This window comes from Annulohypoxylon maeteangense (genome assembly GCF_022496945.1).
Source record: "Annulohypoxylon maeteangense strain CBS 123835 unplaced genomic scaffold GGS22scaffold_40, whole genome shotgun sequence".
Taxonomy (NCBI): domain Eukaryota; kingdom Fungi; phylum Ascomycota; class Sordariomycetes; order Xylariales; family Hypoxylaceae; genus Annulohypoxylon; species Annulohypoxylon maeteangense.
This window is the reverse complement of record NW_025953287.1, coordinates 36,586-53,123: the sequence shown is the minus strand read 5'-3', so window position 1 is coordinate 53,123 and position 16,538 is coordinate 36,586. Positions and strand designations below refer to the sequence as shown.

General features: G+C 47.1%; 7 protein-coding genes across 7 annotated transcripts; 3 read left to right on the top strand and 4 right to left on the bottom strand.

The window, feature by feature from the left end:
- Window positions 1-663: 663 nt before the first annotated feature.
- On the bottom strand, window positions 664-1,763 carry GGS22DRAFT_176707 (pyrazinamidase/nicotinamidase). Its single transcript, XM_047963444.1, has 2 exons — window positions 1,563-1,763; window positions 664-1,508 (listed from the first exon to the last, which is right to left on the bottom strand). The coding sequence occupies exons 1-2, from the start codon at window positions 1,620-1,622 to the stop codon at window positions 885-887; spliced, it is 684 nt and encodes a 227-aa protein (XP_047813653.1). The 5' UTR covers window positions 1,623-1,763; the 3' UTR covers window positions 664-884.
- On the bottom strand, window positions 1,764-4,150 carry GGS22DRAFT_176704 (FAD/NAD(P)-binding domain-containing protein). Its single transcript, XM_047963443.1, has 4 exons — window positions 3,337-4,150; window positions 2,950-3,260; window positions 2,559-2,890; window positions 1,764-2,401 (listed from the first exon to the last, which is right to left on the bottom strand). Exons 1-4 carry the CDS (start codon window positions 4,050-4,052, stop codon window positions 2,300-2,302), a joined length of 1,461 nt encoding a protein of 486 aa, XP_047813652.1. The 5' UTR covers window positions 4,053-4,150; the 3' UTR covers window positions 1,764-2,299.
- A 415-nt stretch (window positions 4,151-4,565) lies between these two features.
- Window positions 4,566-6,945, bottom strand: GGS22DRAFT_113208 (MFS general substrate transporter). Its single transcript, XM_047958012.1, has 6 exons — window positions 6,446-6,945; window positions 6,322-6,398; window positions 5,925-6,257; window positions 5,210-5,864; window positions 4,877-5,152; window positions 4,566-4,824 (listed from the first exon to the last, which is right to left on the bottom strand). Exons 1-6 carry the CDS (start codon window positions 6,719-6,721, stop codon window positions 4,672-4,674), a joined length of 1,770 nt encoding a protein of 589 aa, XP_047813651.1. The 5' UTR covers window positions 6,722-6,945; the 3' UTR covers window positions 4,566-4,671.
- A 241-nt stretch (window positions 6,946-7,186) lies between these two features.
- On the top strand, window positions 7,187-10,187 carry GGS22DRAFT_176700 (uncharacterized protein). The gene is made up of 5 exons (XM_047963442.1): window positions 7,187-7,406; window positions 7,488-7,559; window positions 7,857-8,639; window positions 8,740-9,026; window positions 9,083-10,187. The coding sequence occupies exons 1-5, from the start codon at window positions 7,279-7,281 to the stop codon at window positions 10,003-10,005; spliced, it is 2,193 nt and encodes a 730-aa protein (XP_047813650.1). The 5' UTR covers window positions 7,187-7,278; the 3' UTR covers window positions 10,006-10,187.
- A 572-nt stretch (window positions 10,188-10,759) lies between these two features.
- Window positions 10,760-11,596, top strand: GGS22DRAFT_198853 (Ctr-domain-containing protein; the record flags this gene model as incomplete). Its single annotated transcript, XM_047966197.1, has 3 exons — window positions 10,760-10,924; window positions 11,013-11,470; window positions 11,539-11,596. 3 exons carry the CDS (start codon window positions 10,760-10,762, stop codon window positions 11,594-11,596), a joined length of 681 nt encoding a protein of 226 aa, XP_047813649.1.
- Window positions 11,597-11,745: 149 nt separating this feature from the next.
- GGS22DRAFT_113183 (uncharacterized protein) lies at window positions 11,746-14,458 on the bottom strand. The gene is made up of 4 exons (XM_047958011.1): window positions 14,107-14,458; window positions 13,707-14,005; window positions 12,347-13,605; window positions 11,746-12,283 (listed from the first exon to the last, which is right to left on the bottom strand). Exons 1-4 carry the CDS (start codon window positions 14,175-14,177, stop codon window positions 12,131-12,133), a joined length of 1,782 nt encoding a protein of 593 aa, XP_047813648.1. The 5' UTR covers window positions 14,178-14,458; the 3' UTR covers window positions 11,746-12,130.
- Window positions 14,459-14,759: 301 nt separating this feature from the next.
- GGS22DRAFT_176695 (RNA polymerase Rpc34) lies at window positions 14,760-16,307 on the top strand. The gene is made up of 2 exons (XM_047963441.1): window positions 14,760-15,199; window positions 15,274-16,307. The coding sequence occupies exons 1-2, from the start codon at window positions 14,958-14,960 to the stop codon at window positions 16,154-16,156; spliced, it is 1,125 nt and encodes a 374-aa protein (XP_047813647.1). The 5' UTR covers window positions 14,760-14,957; the 3' UTR covers window positions 16,157-16,307.
- The last annotated feature ends 231 nt before the right edge of the window (window positions 16,308-16,538 follow it).

Here is a 16,538-nt window from a genome sequence, read left to right as displayed (position 1 = left end):
CACCGAAGGAAACGTCGTTTCCTTAAATGATATTGATCTTCTAGCTATTGGGTATAGATACATGATATCCATGTTTAGCATGTACCGTCGCAATTCATTTTCGGTTCCCCTTGCAACTAAAGCGCCAATGACAAACAGTGTGCCTTGGCACATTCAAGTCTAAAGAACTCAAGCAAAAAAATTCTAGGAAATACCTCTCAATTACCCGTCATAATGTTTCTTAAGATATTCCTTATTCCACGAAAGCGTATTGGAATGAGAATATGACAAAGGTAAACCAGATAGATTTTATCTAGTAGGTGAGCGGTTCATAAGGCAGATGTGGAGTGTGTGGCAAGGTGGGAAGGATAGAAGCAAGAAAAGGCGAATAGCTGTCCCCCACGCTTCTTTTTAAAGCGATCCATTGCTGCAGCAGTGTTACAACAAATATGCTTATAGTAGTCGGAACCTGTCTTACATGATTTGTGGTATCGGAGGAGTTCCTTGTGGGCTCGGATTCTCCACTAAAGATATTCGGGGGATGTTAAGGATGTTCAGGATCTTTTACTTTCACATTAATTATCAGATAAATTCCTAGGTGAGAATTCCGAGCCAACCCAACCACTTTGACCCGAATTGTCACTCATGCAAGGTATAGGTATCATATCTATCCGTATTATGTTTCCGTGGCACTTTATTTCTTATGTGATTGGACTGACTTTGCCTCTCACGTAAGTCCGCTGCCGGCTTGTACGACTTGGGATGCTGCAAGACATCGTTGTTACTGGATCAGGCAAACTCCGAGCTCACATTATTAAACATATGATAGCACAGCTGGTAACGTGTATGTGCTAAGAAGTGGAAGTCATCCTCAGCGAGACTTCAGCTTAGCCGGTCTTGCCCGCTCACTGTGCCGTCATCAATCGACGTACTTCCGGACCGTCCATGCTGACTATTTTAACCCCCGAGGCCTTGATTTCCTCCCTACATCCAGGCCAAGCAGACACGTCGACCGGTCTAGTACACTCTTCAACCAGGTATGTCTTAAACCCTTCTTTAGCAGCGTCGAGTGCTGCATTCTTTACGCAGTAATCCGCTGCTAGTCCTACCACGTACAGGTCTGTTACTCGCTTCTCTGACAAGGCTTTAGCGAGACCGCTATCGTAGACCCGTGGAGACACAAAGGGGTCGTAGAAAGGGCTGTACATCTCGACCCGCGAATCTGTCCCTTTCTCAAGGACCGTGTCCAGATGGCTGGCGCTTAGTTCGTGGATCAATTCCGCTCCCGGAGTGCCTTGTACGCAGTGGACCGGCCACAGCCGTGACTCGTAAGTTTCCGACCTGTTGTGCGGGTTCTCAATCTTGATAAAATCCCGAAACGGGGATTTTCCTTCGTGGTTAGCTGCGAATGAGACATGGTCGATAGGGTGCCAATCTTTCGTTGCGATCTTAGCCACGAAAGGTAATTCTAGAAGCTTGTTAATCAGTGGCGCGATGTCACGGCCGTTAGCTACAGCGAGCGAGCCATTCTGATCATCGTTAGGCAATTATCAATCTCGTTGGCCGTCTCGAAATGAACTTACCGGAGGACAGAAGTCCTCTTGGAGATCTACAATTAACAGTGCCGGTCTGAAGTCGGGCATATTTGATGTCGATTGTTTCACGGTAGGTTTTTGGAGTGGATTTTGCTACCAGGTACTAGGTAGGTATACCTATACTTATTGTGCGGCAAGATTACAAACATGATGTCTTGAACAGATTCTAGAGCTGTATGTCTAGGTACCTAGTGCTATGCAGGTAGGGACGGAGCTCAATGACATACGAGATTCGATAAGATAGGTACCTAGTACCTACCTAATCTCCAATAAGGTTCCCGCTTCGAAAAATCTGCGGGGAATATTACCCCAATTATTTAAGTTGATTGCTTTGGCAGAAATTTAACCCGAGCGTCTTCCTCTCCGACCACATAATCGAATATAGAACCAATATCATACCCGCTTCAATTCTAGAGGTACCTAAGCAGCTAGGTAGGTATGTGCGTATCCATGGATACATTGAATAAATACGTACATCTCAACACTTGGATCTTGCTAATAATTGGCCAATTCTCTTTACTTTGGATGCTACCTACCTAGGCACCATCAAATACCCCACAAAGAGGGACTTATACACGTGTTCGCGTATGTATAAAGAAGGTACATAGGAGGGCCCTAGGTCAGTACCTATTGAAAGTAACATTCATCAATTCTACATGTAGGTACTAAACTGGTGCATGTAGATTACTTCGACTTCGACCGATATATGAGCTAAGCTTTGACTATTATTCATTCTTTTTTGAAGCCAAGGTATATTTCAAGCCCTTTGTCAAGCTTCCAAACCAGAGCTGGAAGTAGTCGAAAAACACATTCTTGCGGCCATACCACTATCACAGACGAAGTTAGTAAACTTGAATGCCATCTAATTTGAGCTGACTAGAAGCCTTCTCGCTTTTTAGGTCATATGAGTAGTTCATAGTAGAGGGGCTTGAAATACGAAAGCGGTAGTATATGTGTGGTCTAGGAGCAGGGGATAAAACTCACCGGTGATTCGCCCGTGATTCTAGGAAACCTACTCTGTGCCATGACGAAATAAGTCGAGCTATGTGCTACCACCGGCTTAGACGAGTGAATGTCGTCATGAGAATGAACTGGAACGACTGAGGTTGCCCCTATCTTTGCCATGCGCTTCCAAACGTCGATGAGCAATTTAATGCTGGCGTCCGCTCCGACCGTCCATGAAGTCGTCGTGTATCCGGTCACAGTTCCGGCATTCGGAAGGCCGGAAAGCATGGTTCCTCTCCAACAATAGCTAGTCCCTATGTTGACCGGATCTCCGTCGACGACGGGAATTATGCCTCCGAACAGATGGAGGCCTGGAATTTACGCAGTTAGCGTTCCAAGAGATCTACTTGTACCGATATAAGCTACTCACGTAGGCCAGTCGCCGGCACGATAATATCTGCTTCTAACTTCCTCCCAGACTCTGTCAATATGCCATCCTCTGTAACACTTCGGATACGGTCGGTGACTATGTCGCAATTATCCTGATGTAACGCTTTAAAGAAGTCGCCATCAGGACACATACACACCCGTTGGTCCCAGGGGTCGTACTTAGGGTTGAAATGGACGTCGACGTCGATCTTAGCCGGCAACAATGCCCTCATCTCTTTCGTTATGATATTCCTCATCTGATTCGGGAAGTTTATGCTAAAGGACACGAAGAGATTCTCCATAATAAGAGAGCTGTGATCAAGCGTTAGTCGGTGCTACTTGAAACACCAGTTTCTCTATGGCTAGGTAGGACGGAGTGTATACGGACATCCACCAGTTGATTAAATGAGCAATACGCCCCGGAAGATGCTTCTTCAGCCATACATTAACCGGGCTTGACAGAGGAAGGCTCATGACATAGGAAGGACTCCGTTGAAGCATCGTCACTTGGCTCGCTGTCTTGGCCATTACTGGGACCATAGTGACGGCGGTTGCGCCAGAGCCGATTATGATGACCTTTTTGCCGGCGTAGTCAAGGTCTGTAGGCCAGAACTGCGGGTGCGCAATCGTACCTTGAAAATTACTCATACCCGGTATATCGGCTTGAAGTGGCTTGGCGTAATCGTAGTATCCAGTACAAGCAAGTAGAAATTTGGCATTTAACTCCTTTTTAACATCGGCCGCGAGAACTGATAAAGTCCAGCGCTGTTCGTCGGAAGACCAACTAGCGCCGGTGACTCGATGACCAAAATGTATTTTCTTGTCGATACCCTCAGCTCGTGCCGCATCTTCGATATACTCGCGGATGAGATCAGCGTCTGCCATATCATTCTCGTGTGTCCATGGCCGCCAGGGGAGGCCCAGCAGAGCAAGTTCGGAATCTGATCGAACACCAGGAAACTTGAAGAACGACCAGGTACCGCCAATCTCTTCCCGAGCTTCCAAGATGATGTATGAGCACTGTGGAAGTTGGGATTTGAGGCGATATGCAGCATCGACTCCTGAAAGCCCTGCCCCGACGATGATAAAATCGTATTCTTCCATGATAGACCTGACTCGGGTTAGAAAGATCGACCTTCGTCCTGGATCGGGAATTTATTTGTCGAGGGTCTAGGCTTAATATCAGTAAGTAATTGCGGCGTAGCAATTTAAAAATGGGACTAAAATGAGTCTAAACTTGATGTAGCAAATATGGATGCAACCCGTCGTATTGAGGATTTTCACTCGTTCCAAGCGTGTGGCCATCGCTTCAAATCCACAACTATGTGATTTCATCAGCATTTCTTGGGTTTAATTGGCTCGCGTAACTTTTAATACCTATATACCTATCTAGGTAGGTAAGTTAGTAAAAAGTATTTACATATATGCATATATAATCCATTACATAGGTATACATACGTAGTTTGATTTCTTAGACACCCATAGGTACCTAGGTAGCCAATGTTGAAGATATCGGGTTGCTTGGCTGCCTCGACAAGGTTTAGCATATTCTTACCTGGCTGAAAGGTACGATAATACCCAATCGAGCAAAGGGACAGCAAGAGATCACTCAAAGTTCTTTCTTTTATAGGTTAGGTACCTACCTAGTTACCTACTTACATAAGTCTTATGTAGGTACGTTCTAGGCCATGAAAGATTCATACATCTTAAGCGGCTATCCTCCTCATTCTTTCTCACAGGGCCTTGCCGCCGTCAACTCAGCGTCGCTCTTCTCTTCTTTTTCTCGTTCTTGTTCTTGCTTGATTTGTTTTAAATTCTTCCATCCCATTCCCCAACCGCTTAAAAATGCACAGCCTGCTGCAGCAATTTGAAGATACTAGAAACGCGTTAGCTAGCACAAGCCGCTATCAAAATAATTGATCACTTACGAATACATGATTGATAGCTTGGTTGTAAGCTAACAGTGTTCCTGCTAGTTTATCTGATGGGACAACTTTGGATATCTCCGTCACACCGCTATTAATCACCAAGTTCGCATCGATATCCGGCGCGAACTTCTGGAGAGCTGTTGGTATCGAGCTTGTGAAAATGCTTTTTCCGACAGCGGAGAAAATCGCGCCCCCCAATAATTGAGAAAACATGGCGTACCCGGTCGCTATCGATGCATCTTCTCTAGGGCAGTTGGCTTGTATGGCAGTGACTAACTAGAGTAGCGGGATCGTTAGTATTCTAGCTCGTAGATGAGACGGCGTATCACTCACTAGCTGTAATACAAAGCCTCGACCGGCTCCCATAAGGATTTGATATCCGATGATATTTCCTAAGGGAGTGGTCGGGGTGAATGTTGATGTCAGACCAGCCCCGATCGCTACCAAAGCGTTCCCCCCTATTACCTCGGGCAGGTAGTAGCCGGTTTTCTGGACAAGGGCACCGCATACCACAGACGCGACGAGTTGTGACAGTATCAGAGGGAGAATCATTACACCACTCCGCAACGCGTCTGCGCCTTGAATTGCTTGAAACCAGACAGGTAGCCAGTAGAGAGCATTGATAGATCCACCGCTTTGCACGAACGAAGTAATGGTGATCATAGTATTGATTCGGTTGCGTAGTAATCTAGGCGGTAATAAAGCCGCCTCCCCCTTATAAGCGAACCAGAATCCTAAGACGCCGAAGGTTGCCGCTCCGCCGCACATGAGCCCGATGACTGTCGAAGAATTCCATGGGTACTCGGTGCCGCCCCATTGCAAACCTATCAGCAACATGAGGGACGCTGCTGCAAAGAAGACAAATCCCACAAAGTCGATATCGAGTACTCGTTGTAGGAGGGACGTTTGTACTTCGGAAAGCCTCGACACAGGTAGCCTTACGACGAATACGAACAGAAAAACGACCAACCCCCCTACTGGTAGGTTACTGAATGAGGAGGATTAGTTGAGGCCCTAACCTCTAGAAGTGGCGACGGATATTGCTTACATGTAAAAACACCAGCGCCATGTTATTCCCTGCGTCAGAGCACCCCCAATCAAGGGGCCAGCCGCCTGGCCAACAGCGAAGCAGCCTAGGATGATGCCGTTTAAAAAGGACCGGTTTGCTATCGGGACAGTAGCAGCAACAATAGTGGATCCGCCGTTCAAGATGCCAGAACCCCCTATACCGCTTATCGCTCTTGCGATGATGAGCATCATAGAAGACGTCGACAGCGCTGCAATTAGAGACCCGATTTCGAAGATGACAATGAAGGTAATGAATACGACTTTGATTCGGAAAGATCTATACAACTTCCCAACAAAGGGTACCATAACGCAACTGTATCTAATAGTTAATCTTTTGTTGCTCGGGAGTAGATAGGAGAGAGGCAAAATAGACTAACTTGGCTATCAAGTATGCTGAAGAATACCATCCAACATCATTCACGGTGTTGAATTCATTTGTGATTGCAGGAATTGCCTGGAAGTGTAAGCAAAGACAAATATCAGATCGTGAGTGTCTCTCACAGTTCCTACGGCGGTAGCATTGAATGCTATCAAGAGAACGCCCAAGGTAACGGAAGCCATGAGGACGTAAAAAGGCCATCCGCTCATAAGTGGTTGGTTGGTATTCGTAGTACCATCCCGGTCATCCCTAGGGGGAGATAATTCATCATCGGCGTGGTTGCCACGATCGCGATCCTCGAGAATAGCTCCATCAGACTCCCCTTTCCCATGTTCTTCATTCAATCTAGATTCAACGTCTCTTGCGAGACCATCCCGAACCGTCGGTTGGCTATTCATAATTAAGGGTTAGACGAACAGCCGTGTAAAACGTTGTTCAGCTACCTATCCTTAGTCGAGAAACGCCAACCTTGAGGTTCGACATGCAAAAGTAGTGGTGTGACATCTTAAAATCAATGCCAAAAATAATTTATATGATCTGTCACACATTAGAAGCTACGACCAAAAAAGTTTATTTACGATAGGAATGACGAATAAATTTCAAAAGGCCGCGGAGCTTTCTTGAAACGGGTTGGAAGGCGCGTACCAAGTATTACTGTGTGACTCGAATTAAATCATAACGGCTGATCGGCCTTTTTCTGGAAAGTCCGGTCTCCTCGGTTTAAGGTGAAGGCGCTATGAAGAATTATTATTATTGGCTGTAGCATTTTATGGGGTACATATCCCGGAGAATACCTTTAAACTCCGTCCTTTTCTTAGGCGTCCATACTCACCTGAGCTTGCTTCGATAACTCCCAGATTCTAATAATGTTCACCGTAATTTTTACGGCCTAGATTATTAAACTCCGCCGGCGATTGGAATCAGTAATTTTTTTGAAAATATTGATGTTTTGCTGATGACATTGATGGACAAGCCAAAGAACGCCGCTACGATTGCTAAATGGGGTGCCGCATGCTCTCCGTGTGCTCTGGCAAAAGCAAAATGTATTCGATCAAGCAATGTACCAAGCGCCAGATGTGATAGGTGAGTATACTGTATACTTCCCTACAGCTTACCTACATGTATGCATGCACTATCTCTGAAACATGCTTACAAGGCTTCCAGGTGCGAACGATTAGAGAAAGATTGCGTCAGTCAAGTACATAAACCAAGGAAGAAACGACAAAGTAGGCCTTCGTACGTATCGCCGTTCCTCTAATAACTTTCGAGATGCACATACCTACTCCATATACCATACGACTGCTCATAATAAAACCCAGCAGCCTTTCTTGATATTTCCCTGTAGTATTTCCTCTTGGGATCTTCCATTTCAGATGGACCTTCTTAAGATTTCTCTAATGTACCTGTATCTCCAGAGTAGAGGGAATAGCAGGGACACTCTCACCCCCCTTCGAAGCAATAAAAGCTTACTCGGTTAATCATATAATACACATTGTGGGCAGAAACATACATTAACGATGTGGCCCATTGTAGTAAGACGGCTCAGCTCGAGGAGAGACTTAATAATCTCGTTGATTTCATCAAAGCTAATAACACCGATGTCCCTACCCCATTGCGGCAAGTTTCCGGTGCCAGGCAACTTTCTCCCTACTTGGGGGAGGCTGAAGGGTCGACGCAATTACAAAGACCCGAGACAGACCCAGTCCATGGAAAGGCCCCGACTCCAGCTTTAGGGATAAATAATGAACCAGTGACAGCTGCGTTGCCGATACCAAACTCCTATAATGAGCGTGCTCCTCGGATATGTGTCTGTCGCGCTCCAGCGGGAGAGGTTCCTATTCCTCTAGAGCCTGACGAAACCAATCTGTCAATTTATATCGACAAACTCATGCCAAACTACCCATTCGTGCCAATCCCTTCAGGAACAACGGCATCCGAGTTGGCATCAAGGCGTCCTTTCCTATTTTCCACAATTCAGATGGTCTCATCTTATCGCAACATCAAGTCCATGAGAGTCCAAAACTACTTCATACTAAAACACATATCCGAACATATGTTAATGCGTTCTGAACGATCTTTTGAGATCCTACAATCCATCCTTCTCGTCTTAGGGTACTACCATTATCACTGCATGATACACGCGCAGATGAATAATTTGATAGGACTAGCGAACAGCCTAGCCGCAGATCTGGGTATTAATAGGAATCCCGATTTGCAAGAAAGGGCAAGATTATTACAGACAAATCCTGAAGCCCCACCAGCCAGAACCAACGACGAAAGGAGGATGCTTTGTGGGGTCTGGTATATGACCTCAATGTAAGTGACAGTGAGAATACTATGCCCACCTAGCTCAAGAAAATATACATAAAGCACGAGCAGGTGGCAGATATAAGTCCTAGCACTCATTCGATAGTAGTATCGCGCTTGCATTTCAGCGGATCGATCCGCCTAGATACACCCCGTACATCGACCAGTGTCTAGGAGAGCTCGAGGCCGACCAGGAGTATGAGTCTGACTTGCTTCTCGTCCAACTAGTCCGTATCCAGAATCTCTCCGAGCGCATCGCGCAACTGCACGCGAAAGATCACACTACGGACGAACTAAACACCATCACTCGCGCGCCTGCGACCGCTTATTCGAACATGTTTCACGCGGAGCTGGAGAAATTCACAGCGTCATTACCCCCCAACCTAGCAGCAAATCGTATGTGGCCCCGAAAACTTATTGCCGACGAGCGGCGACTAATCTAGGCCTGATAGATCTCATAACATGCCACATCAACACTGCGAAATTACGCCTATGGGAACCGCCTAGAATCGACGCCGCACTCCTGGAAAAAATATCGAACTCGCTAGCGTCCCTATCCTTGGACTCGGCCTCTTCGCTCGATATATTCTACCGGGCCAATACGACGCTCAAGTCGTGGTTCGAATTCTGGTTATCCATAGATGTGACAGACTACTTTGTTTTGCCTATGCCCGTATCAGCTCAACTCATCAACGCCGTGACGATGCTAGCCCGATGGTCCAAGCTCTCGAGTCCCGACTGCAGCAAGCTCGCCCCGAATGCAGCAGCGTCGGCTCAGATGGTTCGGAACGATCCGGGCTGTAGCGGAGCAGCATTGGTCCCGGTCCCCGCGCTCAGGACTAAGGATATCGACCCCGCGATACCCTCCGCCGTGCATGTCATCAGGACACATCTTCTTTCACAGCCCGAACTCCACATTGACGTTCCGGGTATCCTACAAGCTATGGCCTCGCGGTTCGAGCAAGCACAAGCAGCGAGCCAGAAGCAAGGTGGCCTACCATGGGAGAATGACACATGGGAGATGGCGGCAAAGAAAATCAAGGGCACGCGCTTGAAGCTAGAGCGGTGGGCCGAGTTGGTAGCAGCCGCGGATAGCGAGAGGCGGAAACCCGGGTCATCCACAGGGGCCGGCGTCAATGGGGGACAGGACCTGAACGCCGGCCAAGGCATGGATGGAAATTGGAATATGGAATCTACTGTGGACGTTGATGGGCAACCACCCTACGAGGAATGGAGTCCGAGAATGTCGTGGGCGAACGATTTCTTTGAGGGATTAGGTATGGATCAAAACTTCTTTTTTGAAGGGCCAGTGGATTACGGCGCTTCTATCATGACTAACTTCCAGGTTTCTGGCGGTTCAGGAGGATACGGCTGATTCTTGTTGCAGAATGGTAGAGCGTTGCCCAGATTTACATATATTATTACAGAATACCTTGTATATTAACCTTGCAACTTAGCGAACATTGGATAACTATGTCTTTATCTATCCTTACCTAGTAGGTATATAAACAATTTACCTATCCTTATATAATTCTATGTTTTATCGTCAAATATGGCACCATATGTCTATTATCGGAAAAAAGTCAGTTTGTTGAGAGAAAGGGAGTGGGGATGGTGATAGGACCGTGGGTGGAAAATGTGGTAAAGGTCATCGAATGACTTTACTTAGGTAAGTACTTGTTGAGTATCTAACGCCGTGTATTTTATAACATTAAGGGTTATGGTCTTTGTATCCTCCTGATGAAGGGTAGGCATGAAGAAAATAGCATGAGAGATTTTTGCGTCTTAGCAGGCGAATTGCTTCTAGTCATCATACTCCTTTCATCTATAATGAAAGAATCAGCTGTATAGTTCTAATTATAACGACACTATCATTCTAGCATAGCAGATCTCCGAGCCACCGGCCTTGTCTAGAGCTACTCACAATACGTCAATTCTTACTTGCTCGGCACGTTACCCCCTTTATCCTCAAAGATCGCCTTTCGAATAAAGAATTAGTTTCGAGACCTGAGAGCCTTTCAAATCCCCCATCTTACCTAACATGCTTTTGGCCGCTTTCCTCCTCCTTAGGTAAGTAATTACTACTTCGGATTCAATCCGCTTGGCAATATCGACGAAACCATTTTAACATGGACGGAATGCCAATGTCAATGCCAACAGGAACCGTTCCTTCGTCTGCAACGTCAACGAGACAGTCAACACCTAGTTTAATGGAGCCAACTTCCGGCGCGGGGATGGAAGGGATGAGCTCGATGGGAAGTACAGCGGAGACAAATAATGACTGTAAAGTATCGGTAAGACGATGTCATTTACCTACCCTACCATTGCTCGCCGTGTAAGTCATGCTTTTTCCGAAATTTCGCTAATGGATACTGACACTAGATGCTCTGGAACTGGGAAACAATCGACGCATGCTTCCTCTCAAAGTCGTGGCAGATTAAAACTCGAGGCGCCTTCGCAGGTCTGTGCATTGGCATTGCGTTTCTCGTTATCTTGCTTGAACTCCTACGCCGCGCTTCCAAGGTTTATGACCGATATTTGATCCGCCAGCACCTGAAGAAAACAAGTGCACTCGCTGCAACAGTTGTGAACGGCTCTTCCGAAACGGCTCACGGGGCTCTCATCGCGAAAGAAAACGCCATGACACTTGCTTCCACGATTCCATTTCGACCTAATATTTTCCAACAGGCAATTCGTGCCCTATTACACACACTACACTTTGCTCTCGCCTACTGGATCATGCTTCTTGCCATGTATTATAATGGCTATGTCATTATCAGCATCATAATTGGCGCCTTCGTCGGGTTCTTTACTCTCCAGTGGGAGAGTATTAGTCCTCTGTAAGTGTACGCCGCATATTTTCTGGGAATCTTTTTAGTGATAGAGACTAATGTTATTAATATAAAAGAGGTGGCATCGAAGGCGGCAATGGTATTGGGAGAGATGGTACCGGTTGTCACGGCTGAGTTATAGAATCAACCGCAAGTGAACTTTGTAAAATATCAAAGCCAAGCTCAAGATTGAGACAAAACCTCAAAACTCGCTTGAAACTTGATAAATCCGGGAATTAATGGCACATATTGTCTTCCTCACAAATAGTGTATAATATTTAGTTATCGATGGAAAGTGTTGAAGCAGCGGCATTTTATGGCGCTGACGAACGTAGAATAAATAGATCCATCATGGACATTATTGATTTTGATCCAACTTGCACCATGACTTACAGAATTGATTACAAAGTCTCAAAAGCATTGAAATTTGTTGATTAGCGTAAAGTCATCTGTCTTCGTCCCCTAATCCATCCGTGCATTTTTCAACGCCCTGAACGTGATTCACAATTAGAATACAGCTTGGCAATGACCCAATGCCCCGGTAACTAATAGATTAACCGCTTGATCGTCTCACGCATTCATGGACCAAGGCGGTTAGGGTAGGACTCGTCTCCTTATCCTCCACCCAAAACTTCCCCACGCCGAAAATCATCAACCAACGCTCAGCGCTCATCTCCCCATACGGATGACACCTGCAGCAGCTAGCTTCTGAATGTTAGAACGCACGCTTGGGTTACGCATATGCTCCTGGAGTGCTGCAGGGTCGGATTGAGCCTGTTGGAGGATGGATTGCATGACAGGGTCTTGCATGATGCTCATAATCTAGAGTACAGCGTCAGTCATCTAAATATAATAAAAAGTAATGGGTATATGCGCAGTACTTACTTCGGGGTCCTTCATCAATCTCTCGCGGGTCTGGTCTTCCGTCTCGTTCTCACGAGCAGAGTACATGGCTTGTAGAGCCTTCTGCTGCTGTTGGTCGATCTCCCGCGCATTGGCATTGTTGTGGTGTTCGTTGTCCACCGTAGTGGCCTCGTTGCAAGCGTCGATGCACTTGGAAAAATCACGCATGCCGAAGTAGATCTGCGCTTTGCGAATGTACGCTCGGATAAACTTAGGGTCCTTCTTGATCGCCGCATTGCAGTCCTCGAGAGCGCTAGGAAATTCGAACAGCTTCACAAAAGCGGCTGCACGGTTGCCGTATCCCCGAGGGTCTTCCGGCGCACGCTTAATCATCTCCGAATATGCTTCGACGGCGCCGGGGAAGTCTTGCTCCTTGAATTTGGTGTTGCCCAACTCGCGGGCTTCCTCGGCCTTGGCCGGATCGACATACGCCTTCTTGGCTTCGTCGATCTTTCTACGCTCCGCGGCGCGAAGCTTGTTGACGGTATCAGGCGTTCGGTGCTCAGTCAGGGACTTTTGATAGTTCTCAACCGCCGCTGGAAGATCCCCGAGCTTCTCGTATGCTGTACCAATACGCGCGTAAGACTTGGCAATCATCTTGAAATCAGCATAGATCTGGCGACCTTCCTCAATAGCCTTCGTGCAAGCGTCGATGCAAGCCTGGTATTCACCCTTCTCGAAATGGGCAGCACCCAAGTTATTGAGATAGGTAATATCCTTGTGTAATTCCCAAGCCTTTCCATAGTGCTTGATAGCCTCGTCGAAGTTACGCTTCTTGTAGTTTTCAGTACCCAGAGCCTTCTCTTTGTCGGCCTCTTCCTTGGCTTTCTTCTTAGCTAGCTCCTCCTCGTCCAGCTCGGGTTCGGGTTGGGGTTCAGGAGCCTTAGACGGTTCGGATTTGGAGTGAGACTTGGAATCGGGGGTGGCGAGATCTGGCATCTCAACATCTTCCTCGGCCTCGTTTGCGCCTGAAGCGCCGGCGCCGGCGCCTGGCATATCCTCTGGTCCTCCCATATGCATATCAATGCCCATCAAAACCCCTAATACCTGGATCATCCGAGGGTCGCTGAATAGGTCTTGGGTATTTTGGGGGTTCTGCTGTATAGCCTGGATCTTGGCCATGAAGGAGGGGTCGGCAAAGTAGCCACTAGTCTTCGGGTTGCTCATCAACTTCTGAAGTAGGTTGGGGTCTTGGAACATCTTGCCAATACCACCCGTAGGATCAGCGCCAAAACCAGGACCTGTGCAGGAAAAAACGTCAATACCGAGAACATACGATCACTTGAAGAGGAAGTTGATTTTTAGGTACACTAGGGATTCTAGGTATACCAAGTATACATACCGGATCCTTGCTCTATGGCTCTCTGAACAGAGTCGAGTGACTTCTTCAGGCCTGCGTTAGTAGGCTCGAGTTTGAGGCCCTCCTCGTAAGCCTCGCTTGCGCCTACAAGGTCGCCGGAGCCGTGAAGAGCGGCTCCTTTTCGTCCCCATCCTCGCGGCCAGTCTGGCTTAATAGCGGTGGTTTTCTCAGCATCCTTGAGGGCATTGCTCCACTCTTTCTTGGAAGCGTAGGCAGCGGATCGGTTGCTATATAAGACGTGGTTGTTCGGGTCGATAGAGATGGCCTTGGTGAAGGCGTCACTGGTAATGTTTGTTAGTTTAGCTGTTCCAGGTCTCTCCAGTAGCTTCAATGTAACTACTAGGAATATAATACTCATAAATATATTCAACATGAAACTTACACAGCTCCGTCAAAGTTCTTGTCGGCAATAGCTTTGTTGCCTAGAGCCTTAAGCTCGTCCACAGACGACATGATGATTCTGGTTCGCCCGAGACGCAGGTATTTAGTTAGGTGACCGAGTGAAGTAAATGGGCGAGGTGTGGAATTTAATTTTTTTGGTATCCTTGAATTAAGACGTATTAGTTTGCTTTATGAAAGTGAAGGAGGTCGTCGTTGGAATGAGACGACTGGGAGTTTGATCTTTTTTAGAGCTGAATGCGTTTGAATTCGAGAGCTTTCTACGCTTTCCACGGTGGGGTATCAAGCGTTTATTGGTGGGGTACAAACAATAACATGTAAGGAAGCTGGTCCCCCTAGTACCTTAACACCCAGCACTACGAGCAGCCACTAAAAACTCAATTACCCTAGATTTAAATCATCGGATCGGTCTAATGCATATTCAAATGTACTTTTACGCCTTATCTGTACGTACCAGTACAAGCCTAGGCACTTCCCAGTTCTTCGGACTGCGCCTACGTGCATGTGTAGTGGACCGATTCATTGAAGAAGCAAAACATCAATAGCGATGAGAAAGTATAATAATGATAGGTATCGATAACGATAACGATAAGAATTATTTCCAAGCTTTCCTTCATAGACCTTGTTGCCGCGGGGCAATTCTTCTCATTCTTGATTCTATCCATAACCTCGACATCCGACATTCAACATCCTTCATTTCAACCTTACAAAAATTTCCATTCCTAAAGCCGTTATGTATACATAGCTAATTTTTGACGCTTCAACGCGCTCCCATCCTCAACTGTCTACCATTAATATTTCAACATCTGAGTCATCTACGAAATACCATTCAAGATGGACGATGAAACCCCCCTTCTCAAGACCCAGCTCTATACTGCATGCGAAGATGCATGTAGTGGAGACCCCAATAGGTTATTCTCTCAGGAAGACTTGATGGCCCTCAACGTCATCCCGCCTAAAGATGTGAAGAAGCTATTACAGATTGTCCAACTCTTGACCAGAGAGCGACTATTCGCTCCGGTCCATTTCCACAGTGGTCTAGCATGGCGAGTCCGTCCTGAGGCTGAAGCAGTCAAGTGAGTAGCGCTGTTGCTTCTTTTCTCCCTCCGGTCTCCCCACCTTGATCGTGAACTAATCGTTGCCACGATAGATATAAATCCCTAACCTCTGAGGACCAAGTCCTCGTCTACGAAATCATCGACGCAGCCGGCCAAGAAGGCGCGTGGCAGCAAGAAATAAAGAAACGCCTCAATCTTCAAGACAATGCCTTGCGAAAGGCCCTCAAGGAGCTGGAAGCTAAGCGCTTCATCCAGCAATTTACCACCGTCGAGAATACGTCCAAGAAGATGTGGATAAAATTCAACCTTCAGCCCTCGGCTCGTGCGACAGGAGGCCCATGGTACACCGACCAGTATCTTGACGAGGCCTTCATCGATGTGCTTCAGACGGTGGTCGTACGCATCATCAAGGAAAGAGGTAGCTACAGGAGCACTGGCGAACGAAAACCCGGAAGCGTCAGCCCCGTTCTGCCAAAGAAAGGGATCATCCGAGGCGGCGCATCCGAGGCCGCGATGAAGAGTAAGAAGCGAACCGCGGACGCCATGTCCCGAGACGACTCCGCTGCCCCTGCGCCGCCCCCGGCATACAAAGTTCGTGGCACCGTCCGCCTCCCCTTACCGGCGGGTTATACCGGGTACCCGACAGCCGAAGAGATTACCACGGAGATCATCCAGAAGCAAGTAGCGAAGGGACAGCCGTTAAAGACGGAGCACGTCCAGGAACTGATTGATATACTCGTTTGGGAGAATCGAATCGAGGCGGTCAAGATGGGCGAACGGGTTGGCTACAGGGCCGTGCGCATCTCGAAGCATAACCCGGAGATGGCGAAGCTAGACAGCGAGGATTTCTGGGAACCGAGGACTAATGGTTTGACGACGGTGCCTTGCGGTCAGTGTCCCGTCTTTGAACTGTGCGAGGAAGGCGGTCCTGTATGGGCCGGAGGATGTGAGTATTTTGACAAATGGTTGGCATGATCCAATGGCAACGAAAGGGATTGGTGGGTACTATGGTTTTTATTACATGCTCTCTTTGGTCCCTCGGCTTAGGAGTAGCCAAGGTTGTTATTAGGCATTGCATGGCATGGCGCTTAACGGAAAATAAACTTGATATCATAAACAAACAAAATTCGAAAGTACCTAACCATCTTGACTATGATTTTCGACACTTCCAGAACCCAGATGTCTCGATGGCAACACTCTATCCCTATCAAGCTCCAATGATATCGCCGAATCGCAACATTTCCGCTCATATTACCCCCACGCCGTTGCTAGCTTTGTATTAACTCGCGAGCGTGCGGTAGCAACATCAAATATCATAACCTCAACGGTAATCATGGTCTAGGTATAGGTACGTTAT